At 26.8% G+C, this 12,658-nt stretch overlaps 1 protein-coding gene across 1 annotated transcript in view; it reads left to right on the top strand.

The window, feature by feature from the left end:
- The first annotated feature begins 8,099 nt into the window (after nucleotides 1-8,099).
- The window catches only part of LOC107064441 (uncharacterized), a 54,188-nt gene continuing 49,629 nt past the window's right edge, over nucleotides 8,100-12,658 (top strand). Inside the window, exons 1-3 of the mRNA XM_089172432.1 lie at nucleotides 8,100-8,302; nucleotides 10,586-10,746; nucleotides 11,448-11,494. Of these exons, the coding sequence (XP_089028558.1) occupies nucleotides 8,240-8,302; nucleotides 10,586-10,746; nucleotides 11,448-11,494 (271 nt within the window). The 5' untranslated portion in view covers nucleotides 8,100-8,239. The remainder of the gene's footprint in view (nucleotides 8,303-10,585; nucleotides 10,747-11,447; nucleotides 11,495-12,658) is intronic.

Genomic DNA, 12,658 nt, shown 5'->3' with positions numbered 1-12,658 from the left:
CATTCGAAAAAAAAAAAAAAAAAAAATTTACGACTACTAACACAAACCCATTCCCAAAAAAATCTCCCTTATTCTTTACTTTATTTTCTTTTTAGGTTTGTTTGTTTGTTTTTTCTTTTTCTTTTTCTTCTTTCAACATCTTAGATTTTATTTACGATCATAAGTGGCGATCGAACCAGAAACGTTCTTCTTCTAACGTACGTTCGTTCTTTAGTTGAAAGTGTTCAAGATCGAGAAAAATGAGGAAAAAGAATAATGAGAAATGTTACCATGGTTGAACTTTTCAAGACGGGAAATAATGGACCAATGACTGTAATGTTTCTTACTACTTTGATTTCTAACTTTTCGATAGTTTGATCGATCATTCGTTTATATGTTTTATCGTTTAGATAGATTGATTTTTAATCGAATAATAACTATAATAACATATATATACTATACTAAAAGTACTGTATAGTATAATACTGTATAGTATAACACTGTATAGTATAACACTCTATAGTATAATACTGTTTAGTTTAATACTGTATAGTATAATACTGCATAGTATAACACTGTATAGTATAATACTGTATAGTATAATACTGTATAGTATAATACTGCATAGTATAACACTGTATAGTATAATACTGCATAGTATAACACTGTATAGTATATCACTCTATAGTATAACACTGTATAGTATATCACTCTATAGTATAATACTGTTTAGTTTAATACTGTATAGTATAATACTGCATAGTATAACACTGTATAGTACAATACTGGATAGTATAATACTGTATAGTATAACACTCTATAGTATAATACTGTTTAGTTTAATACTGTATAGTATAATACTGCATAGTATAACACTGTATAGTATATCACTCTATAGTATAACACTGTATAGTATATCACTCTATAGTATAATACTGTTTAGTTTAATACTGTATAGTATAATACTGCATAGTATAACACTGTATAGTACAATACTGGATAGTATAATACTGTATAGTATAATACTGCATAGTATAACACTGTATAGTATAATACTGCATAGTATAACACTGTATAGTATAACACTCTATAGTATAATACTGTTTAGTTTAATACTGTATAGTATAATACTGCATAGTATAACACTGTATAGTATAACACTCTATAGTATAATACTGTTTAGTTTAATACTGTATAGTATAATACTGCATAGTATAACACTGGATAGTATAATACTGTATAGTATTTATATATATACTATACTATTAGTATACTAATACTATATTAATTATATATATATTACTATACTAATAGTATACTATATATATAAATACTATAGAGTATTGAGATCACCGTAAAATCTTTAAATATATATCTGACATTAATTAATAATTATAAATTAATACATGTTAAACTATTACTTTAATAGAACATCAAATAGCATAAAAAGCTCATTTTTGTATTAATAAAAAACAAAAATATATAAAACATTTCGTAAAATATAAATCTAATTGATAATTAATAAAATAATATGAAAGCAAAATTTATAAAACAAAATTTGTAAAAAGCTATTCAATTTGTAAATGATGACATAATATCTGTAGAAAGTAATTCAAAAAAAGTTTACAAATAAAATATCATAATAATAATTTATCCTCAAATGAACGTTGAAATATTTTCACAAATCGTTTTTCAAAAAATATTATATCCGTAAATCTCATGAAAACGTACACCTCCTTCTTCGTTTGGGGAGTATTCATGGCTTCAGTGAAATTGGTGCTTCAAATGCTTTCAAATTTTAATAAGAATGAATGCAAATATATTCAACGTAATTAAATCTAATGAAAGGTTTAGATAATTTTTGTTGTTGAAAAAGAAATGAAAATTCGTCAATTTCAATGTAAATTTTCGTATCAAAATGGTTCACATCGAATAAAAAAGAAATGTTTCATTATAATATTATTACTTCTAACACAATTATTTTTAACTCAAATAATAATACATAAAAAAATATAAAAAGTAAGCTTATGTTGTATGTAAATTGAAATAATTAAATTGAAATATGACGCCATCTATTAAATACTTAAACAACTGAGAGATGTAGGTAACCTTTCAATAATAAATCATTTAAATTTGCAATAAAAAATCGCAATAAAAATTATTTTATATTTTAAGTTGAAAGAAATTACATAAAATAAAAAAAAATGTCACCGTGACAATGAATTTAAATTACTGAAATTACAAAAAGTTCCTTCTCCCACCTACAAAACAAAAATTAAAGGCAATTAGAAATCTAAAGGTTGCTATTTTTCACATATTATTAATAAAATAAAACAAGAAATCTATAAGAACTGTCAAATGTTGTCAACAATTTCAAAAATTTAAATATAATTAAATTTAATCTATTAATATAATTATATTAACACGTATAATAAATATTATCATTAATTTATTATATTAATTAATTTATTTTATTTTATTATATATAAATATAATTAGTATAATATAATTATACTTTATATAGAGAAAATATATAACTTTGATGTTTTATTTCAAAGTAATGAAATATATTATTATTTTAATTTTTTTTTCAATATTATTATTAATAATTATTAATTTATCTGTACTATTATAAAGAAGTGACGTCTTAAGTTTCGATTATATTTTTCTCTTTGCAAACTCTCCACACACATATACACACACATTATTACCGAATAATTTGAGTTGAAATTAAATTGGATATTATTGATGCATCCTGTATATTTAATTGCCTGTTAGTAATGCGTTAAGAATATTTATCGATTATTATAAGTGTGTAAAGATCTTGAAATCAACGAGTAAGTACTTCTCTTTATATCTATCCGCCTCTCATTCTGTTTTTTTTTTTCAGAATTTTTCAAAATGTTCTTTCTTTCTTTTCTCTCATTATCGATGTACTTACTTCTTCGCATGGAAAACACGGCTCTTACATTAGTAAAACTTGTTTTCCTGGAAAGAAGTGAAATACTTTGAAGAGTATTCCCTTAAAGCTGCGTCTTTTATGAAGCAGATTCGAATGAAATGTCGAGAGAAGGATGGTTCAAACGATTTCCTTCGATCCCAAAACGAAGTTTACTTCTTCCCATCATCTCTTTCAATCTCTCTCCCTCTCTCTCCCCCCCCCCCCTCTCTCTCTCTCTCTTTCTCGCTACCTTAATGTTCTTTCTATTTCTTATTTTTTTTTCTCTTAATTTAAAGACGGTTTTAACTCGCGAGAAACTTCGTTGACGAGGAGAAAGAGCCTAAATCATTTTACGGAACGTCGGATATTTAAGGAACAGGCTTGATCCTTTCCTTAAAAGAAAATAAAAATAAAAATAAGAAAAATAAGAAAAGAAAAGAAATAAAGTATAGGGTGAAGATGAAAAAAGAAAAGAAAAGTCCTACTTGAACTTTGAATTCCTTCAGAACACGTACATATAACTACCCTCCCCCGTTCCCCTACTCTACTCACCAACCCTTCCCATTCTCCTACCTTGCCAACTCCCTTCGAAACTACTTTCGATGTGCTATGCGAATAGCACACGGGGCCCGTCCCTCCGCAGTTTCTCGATGCCGGTACCGTAACTTTTCCGCAAAACCGTTTTAACACTACCACTCGATTCTTGCCTTGAATATTGTCGATCGATCGTTTTCCGAATATCGCAATGCCGAGTGGTACCCGAGAATCGGATAAAAACGAAGATAGAAGAAAATTGAAAAGTCAAGAAGCATCGTTTTGTTTCCTTTTTTCTTTTTTTTTTTTCTTTTATCTCTTTTAGTTTCCAATCATCTCGACTATATTTGAGAAAACTTTCTAGTAACTCGGTTTTTAAGTTAACACCTAGAATTATCATAATTGTGAATATTTAATGTCAAGTTTCTTTTCTGTATTTTTCTTTTTTTTTTGGGGAAATTATTTATCGATTGAAATAAAATTGAATAATTTTAGATTAATAATTGGATTCATATATTAATTCTAATTATATTAATATATTAAATCTAATGATAATTAGATATCTTATATATTATTAATAAGATTTATTATTAATAATTATTTATTAGCTAGTACAAATCTTAATAAACATCTAACTCATCAAAGTAAACACCTTTTATTTTTATTAAATTGTTTTACGCAATTTTTTACATGAGTGCAATTATGTATTGCAATTTTTTTTTTTTTTTTTTTTTTTTTTTTTTTATAAATTGTCTCACAAAATTTTTTTTATAAAGTCCTCTAACCCCATATGATTTTTTTCTTAAAGTTGAATCAAACGAAACATATGTATCTTTGATTATATGTTCCTTTACAAGATGAACTAGTAAACAAGCGGTTGTAATGCTAAAGATTTTGTATCTTTGATTATAATAAATAAAAAATAAAATAATAAAAAATAATAAAATAAATAATAATAGAATAAAAATAAATAATAAGAATAAATAAAAAAGAAGAAATCATTATATTATAATTTTATATAATTATATATAATAAATATCAAACTTATATTACAATAAATGCATACTTAAACTTTCGATCAATAATATGAATAACTTTTTAATAATAATTAAATAATTAATTAAATAAAAAATTGTAATTATAATATACAATAACATTATTTCCATTTACTGATATAATATTACTCTATTATGTAACAACAACAACAACAACAACAATAATAACAGAATCGAATCGATCAAGTATTCGAACGAATAAGAGTTCGTTCGTTGGTTCGTCCGTTCGTCTACTCGATTATTCGTTCATGGATAAAATTTTAATTTACGACCTTAACCCATCCATCGTGTATATACACTTTACGAAGAATCCTATTACAACCGCGAGAAATTCGCATTTTGCTTTATGCATTCTCAAGTTAGAACAACTTTCAGTTTGACCGTTAAGCTTTAGCTTCGGGTTGAGAGAGAAAATGATGAAACGAATGAAAAAAGGGGGAGAATTGCACCCCCATCATCGTGGGGTTCGAAATTCTCGAGGTTTCAAGTATATATACTAGAACGATAATGTACAAGAGAGATAAATATCTATTGGGATCTCTGGCAGGGGCATGGCGTAGCAATTCGACCTATCTAATCTAATTTTGAATTTAGCTACCAGATAGCGTATTCAAGTGCTAGAGATCCCACGTGACGTAGCAATTCGACCTATCTACTCTAATTTTGAATTTAGCCACTAGACAGCGTATTCAAGTGTAAGAGATCTCAATATATCTTATAATATATGCATCTTATATTATTATAAATTAATTATTATATATATAGTATAAATTTCAACCTGTTTAGTAAATTACAACAACACACAAACTAATAGTACTCAAAAAAAAATATAAAAAACAAGGTTAGTTATGTCATTTAAATGTATAACGTGAATATATCCAAATAATGGAATTATAATACAACGCCATCTACTTATAACTTACAGTACCTGAAGACCTACATAACCTGTAAATAATAAATCCTTCAATTAGCGATAAAAAATACAAAATAAACGCGTTACAATGTATCTTATATTCAAAGTTGAAAAAAATCGCGTAAAATAAAACAAATATCATTAAGATTGATAAGATAGAAAGAGATACAAAAGAAAGAAAGAGAAAGGACATAAAACAACGAGCAGCAGCTTCGATTTGTAATCGGAAGATTACAGCGCTATCTACTGAAAACTTGCAGTACCTAAAGACCTACATAACCTGTAAATAATAAATCCTTCAATTAGCGATAAAAAATACAAAATAAACGCGTTACAATGTATCTTATATTGAAAGTTGAAAAAAATCACGTAAAATAAAACAAATTTCATTAAGATTGATAAGATAGAAAGAGATAAAAGAGAAATAAAGAGAAAAGACATAAAACAACGAACAGCAGCTTCGGTTTGTATTAAATCGGAAGATTGGAATTCTAATTAATGTTCCAGGATTATCGATAATGAGACGATGGTAGGTAGAATGAATGAGGGTGACAAAGATGCTCAACAAAAACGACTTGTTCTTAGTCCCTGCACCTCATCTCACCCACACCCCTCCCCTTTTACTATTTTCTTCTCCCCATCACAATCCTGAATGAAAATTCAACTCCTAAAAACCCCATCTTCTTCTTCTTCTTCTTCTTCTTCTTCTTCTTCTTCTCCGATGTAATTAGAAAAGACGAAAGAAAAGGAACGAAAGTATACGCACACAAAAATAAAATAAAAATAAAATAAAATAAAATTGTAAAGTTGTAACAAGACAAATAATGAAACTTTGTATCGTGGTATCGATTCGTAAATTTTGTTCTATAAATATAACTTCGATTATAGTACAGTATAGTATAATAATAATAATAATAATAATAATAATATATAGTACTGACCTAGTAAGTTTTTGTGGAGAAAGTAGAAACGTTTGAAATTATAGAAAAATACGAGGTTATATCTCGTTTCGATCACTTCTTCCTACCTCAGGAAATTACAAATGTTTCTTATAAATAAAATATATACTCCTATATGGGTGCCCCGTCTCACAATCAGTCCGATACACATTACATTTAAGTCAACGAATTACCTTATACCGCCATCTGTTAGAATCTTACAGAGATAATCATGACTCTTTGTTAATAAACAAATAATTCGCAATAAAATAATATTACGATTATAAATTGAGAAATAAACTGTTCTATCTTTCAAGTTGGATGAAACTGCACACAGTGTGCAAAATTTTATTAAAATCGGTTCAGTAGTTTAGGGGTACATTGCGTACAAACAACGTGACACGTAATTTATATATATTAAGAAGAAGATATGCATTTTTTTTTATATAAATATAGAAATTGAATTAATCAAATTATTTATCATTTATTTATGAAAAATATTAAGCATATTATATACAATTATTTTTTATTAAACAAACACGTTTATTATTAACCCTTTCGTTAATTGGTTAATTAACAAAAATCAATGGAGAACCGACGAATAAAAAGGCCTCTGTCCCATACGTCATCGACGACACAAACACACATACATCCTTTAAAAAAAAAACTTTCTTTTAATGTAATCTCGAAAGGTAAAAATTAACATAAAAAAAAATACCTTTTCTACATATTAAATTATTATAATATGAAGGTAATAAATTTCTCGTTTCTTTTAAAACATTTTACTCATCTTTGCATACACACATGTATATTTATCTGCTTCGTAATAAAAAAAAAAAAAAATCAGATAAAGGACACGCAAAAAAAAAAATAACATCAAAATAAATCCTCGCGAATAAACTCAACGAGTTAACGAATTAAATTCGAATTTATAATGAAATTATTATATACGTAAATTATGAAAAGTAAACGTACATATATCTCTGTGATTTCTTTTTAAACATTTTATTCTTGTCTTACACATACATACCGTAATTTATTTACTACATTCTAAACAATAAACAAAAGAATATATCCGATAAAAGAAACATACAAAAACTTGAAAATAAATCCTCATGAATAAGCTCACGTCCAGTTTGCACAGATTATCGTCATGAGAACATTGTTTTTACTTTGTTTATTTTTATTGAATATTTTCTCTCATTTCCCACCGGTACTTCTTCGAATCTTCTTCCGGGATGCTTTGAAATACGTCGTTGAGAAACTTTTCGAATAAGATTATAAAGATAACGCGAGAGAAGGATGTTCCTCCTTCCACCCCCTCCCCCCGACTACTCTTTTGTATCCTTTCATCTTTTCTACGTCGACTATCCTTAAGTTTGAAAGAGTTAATTCGATGCGGTAAACGTCGAGTAACGTTTTGAGTTGAGATTTTACAGTTAAATATCTCTCACTCTCTTTCTCTCTCTCTCTTTAATTTTCTTTATGTTTTTTTGTTTTTTATCTCTCACCTCTTTTTCACGCCCTTATTGTCATCAGTGCGAATGAAAGAAAAAGAAAGAGAAAATGAGAATGAATATACACGTGTATAATAAATGTAAGTGTATGTGTGTGTGTATATGTTGCTTACTCATATGTTCACTCGTACGTTCACTCGTACGTTCACTGGTTCGTTCATTCGTTCAACTCTTGGCAGCTCTTACGTTTACGTTTAACAAACCCTCTCTAACGTTACGGCACTTTTCTCTTTCAGGAAGGCGAGAGGGGATACTTGGAGGGACTAGCTTCAAGGTATGCAGACCTCTTCAGAACGCATTACGGAGATGTCCTGGAGCCGCTTGAGGAGCTACGCCGACGCGAAACAAATGCTTCCCCCAGAATGCCCAACACTCAACTTACCACCAGTCATTCACAGCCCATTTACGTGCCTGGAAAATACTCTGTGAGTATAAATCCTTTCTTTCTTTCTTTCTTTCTTTCTTTCTTTCTTTCTCTTTCTATCTTTCTAGATATGACTTTTCATCCTTTTGTTCGTCAACAATTTTTCTTCTGGTCTCAATATATTATCTTTATTGGTCACAAGTTTCCAATCATTTGCTGATTTTTGTCTTCAACATTAAACCAATTTCAAATTTGTATACAATCAACGATATATCCGATGTTAAATTATTAAATAAACTGAATTATGTTTCAAAAGATTTTTATCATTTTATTTTATGTGTTTATAATATTCTTCTATAATTTATAGACTTAATTAGGATGCACCGGTCACGTGTTGCTGTAGCTTTTTTATAAAATGCTGATTTTATATAATTCTAAACTATTTTTAGTAAATTATAACACAACCACAATTACAATAGAATATATAAAATAATAATACAAGAAAAGATACAAAAAGTTAGGTTAGTTATGTCATATGTAAATCTGAAAAAAAAACCTGAAAAAATAGAATTGTAATACAATGCCATCTATTGAACATTGATTTAATATAATTCTAAATTATGTAATGCAGTCGAATGAATATTCACAATTAGAATGGAATACATAAAATATAATACTCTAACAAGGTTAGTTGTATCATATGCAAAAACGAAGAAAACGTGAAGTAATTAAATTGTAATACGCCGCCATCTATGGCAAATTTACAGAATCTAAAGACCTAGATAACCTCAAAATAACAAATCCTTAAATTAGTAATAAAAAATAAAACTAATCGCGATAAATATTATTCTATTTACTTATAATTTCGAAGTTTATTGTAATCTTCATTGAAAACCAACTATGTGACACTGAATTTTTATATATAAAGAATTAACCTAATGAACTATCCTTATTAAGTTAATCTTTGACAACTTTTTACAAAATGTTTAGAATTATATTTTATTACAAAATAATTATACAATATATACTCTCTGAAAAATAACAAACATTACATAAAATTAATTTAGTTTAAAATAATGTCGTCTAAAATAACTGATAAACTCATTTTTGTTTAATTTCAACTTAGGTTAAACCACTTTCGTAATTATGATCACAATTACACTAAATAGCATATTACAAAAAAAAATATTAAAAAAACTAAAGAATCTTCGTTTCAATCATATATTGTAGTAATTTATATAAAACGTAATGAATGAAGGTGTATAGTAAGTACGAGAATCATGATCGTCTTTTACTTCTCGTACATAAAACAAAGTGAACATGTATCGATGGTTTAAGGATCGAGTGTCCGTCGAGAGTAATTTTCCAAAGTGGTTTAAGACGATCAGACCGTGTAAACCTCTTCTTCCCACACCCTCATCCCTCATGCTCCTCCCATCCATTCTCCCTCTGTCTCTGTCTGTCTTTAGAGAATCGATTGATCGATCCTAAAGCTTAAATCGGTCATTGTTCGTAGCCGAGAGACCTTTACTGGTAACACCGTCAACGGTTAATCGAGTTTCCAATCGCGAGAAATCGATTGCCGATTAAGGTCAAGCTCCTTCAAGAGAAAGAGAGAAAGAGAGAAAGAGAGAGAATGAAATACCCCTACTCCTTTTCTCATCAACCCCTGCCCACCCACCTACCACCATCACCAACCCTCCTGTGGACGCGTCGACGTGGAAAATTAATAAGGAACTTCCCTTCGTTCTTCTTCGATAAGAAGAAAGGACCTTGGAGAAAATCATTCTCGATTAAACGAGTACCGTTACTTTTTCCGCTTTACTTTTTTTAGTTTGTTTTTCTTTTTTTATTTTTTTATTTTCTTCTCTTCTATTTCTATTTATTTTTTTTTTTTTATAAATACATTTTATTTTACATATATTTTATTGTATGTATATATATATTTTATTTTATATATTTTATTTTATTCTTATTTTATTTATTTTATATATATTTTTTTTATTTTTTATTTTACATATGTTTTATCTTGTTTATATTTTATTTTATATATATTTTATTTTATTTGTTATATACATATATTTTTTTAAATTTTGCATATTTAATTTTTCTATAAAAAGATCATTTATAAAATAGAAACAAAAATACGTTTGTTTTATTCCTTTCTTTTTTATTTCTAAGAGAAAAATAACTTTGTAATCTTCCCTTTTGTTTTTATTTTTTGAAAACAAATTGAACAAAATGAATTTTAAACACAAAAATGTTTATACTATAATATTTAATAAGACACTTTTATAAGAGTTAAATAAATAACCAACACGTTCTATTTGATTTTATTTTCTAGCCATCGAGCTGTCTCAGTGATAAAGAAGAAGATGAGATCTATGGGTTTGGTTATGGTGTTTTCAGTAGACAAATGCTTCAACATCGTCAACAAAAACTCGCACTAGCAACACAAAATGCAACAGTCATGACAGCAGCTGGTCATCCACAACCCTACCAAAGGTATATTTCATTTTCCTCCTAATCTAATATTATAAAACGAAAAAAAAAAAGCTAACTCAAAAACAATATATAATATTTCCAAGGAACTATTTATACCAACTTTGAAAATATAAATATTTATAAAAATATAATATTTACATGAAAACATAAAAAAAAAGTTCAAAATTTGAATTTTATTTAAATATCGGCAATAGAATAAATAATTTATTTTCGTACGAATAAATTTAAGTACTCGATAGATAAATAAATAAATTTTTAATATTCACGTCATATTTAAGGATAAAAATTTCTACATGACGTGTTGGAAAAAGGGTTCAAAAATGGGTTCAAATTTGAAATGAGGAAATAAGAACGTGCGTAACATTTTTTCATGTTCTTCTTATTAAGGATAACGCACGTGATTATCTTAGAATCACGTTAATGTGAAATACCGAATACGTGCCGTTTCTACGTCTACAACGATTCAAACTCAGTTCGGGTTCACTTTCCTGCAACGAATGTTCATGACGTTGACTCGTTCTACCATGAAAAATATAATCCGATACTTACTTTACTCGGATCCTTATTTAAATTAAAATATATCCTCCTTGAATCTCACTTTTTTTTTATCTACTTTCCACTTCCATTTCTTTCTTCTTATTCTTCTTCATTTGTATCTTTTTTTTTTTTTTAATATTTTTCTTCTCTTTGTATTTTTACAGTTGTCTGAGCCCGAGATCAGCATTTTTCTACGAATTTCCACCTAATGGTAAGTCACTCGAGTTTTATTAGATTTTATGTATTTTTTTTTAAGTATATTATACTATAAGATACTCATTAACCATTTAAGATTAAGTATAATATTTCTATTCAAACTTTTTATAAATTAGTTTTGTTTGGATCACATCAAAACTGTCATAATTTTAACAAAACAAGTTTGACAAAACAATCTGTGGTTCTATATTAAAGTTGTCCAAATGAATTGGAATTCCAATACCAATTTAATTATTATTTAATAAATAAAACTAAGTACTATGTGAGTTGATAGAAAATAAAATATTTATGTTCAACCATAACCAAATAATTTGGGTTTTAATGAAACTATTATATAATAAACTAAACACAATAAGGTGTTAAAAGCAGCTGTGCAATGTTAGCATTGTGCACATTAATTAAGATCTCAATACAATTTATAATAATATATTATATAGAAACCCTATTAGAAAATTACACATAGAATAATTCAGAAAACATTTCATTCTTATCTCCATTCAAAGAATAATACACATCCTCAACTTCACCATTAAACTCAGAAACACTTTGAGTGTGATATTACAAATTTTGGAATCCTATTGAATAATAATACTCAGTATAATATTTATATTTTTTAGGTTAGTTATTGTATTAATATACTAATATAGTATATTAGTATATTAGTATATTAGTGTTATATTATATATTATATAGAGAATTAGTACTACACTATTATATTAGTACTACACTATATACTAACACTAACACTAACATTACTAACACTATTATATTATTAGTATTACACTATTATATTAGTGTATATTAGTTATTATACTAATATACTAATATAGTATATAATAATATAATATACTAGTATTGTATGTTAGTATATTAATAAACTAGTATTGTATGTTAGTATATTAATAAACTAGTATTTTGTATGTTAGTATATTAATAAACTAATATAGTATATTAGAGTATATTAGTATACTAAAATATTATAACTTAAGTTCTTATAACATTTATAAAAGTCTTATTATTGATCTTTATTGGAACACTTCAAGTACAGATCAAAATATGAATCCAAATAAATTTGAAATAATAAATATGATAAAATAAGAAGAAGTTAGGTTGAAATAAAATCAAGACGAATAATATCACGTTACTATTCTAAAAATTT

The sequence above is a fragment of the Polistes dominula genome, unplaced genomic scaffold (genome assembly GCF_049000335.1).
Source record: "Polistes dominula isolate Pdom_NZ unplaced genomic scaffold, Pdom_raw_medaka contig_74, whole genome shotgun sequence".
NCBI classification, from domain to species: Eukaryota; Metazoa; Arthropoda; class Insecta; order Hymenoptera; family Vespidae; genus Polistes; species Polistes dominula.
The sequence above is the reverse complement of the archived record's forward strand: the minus strand, read 5'-3'. Positions and strand labels throughout refer to the sequence as shown.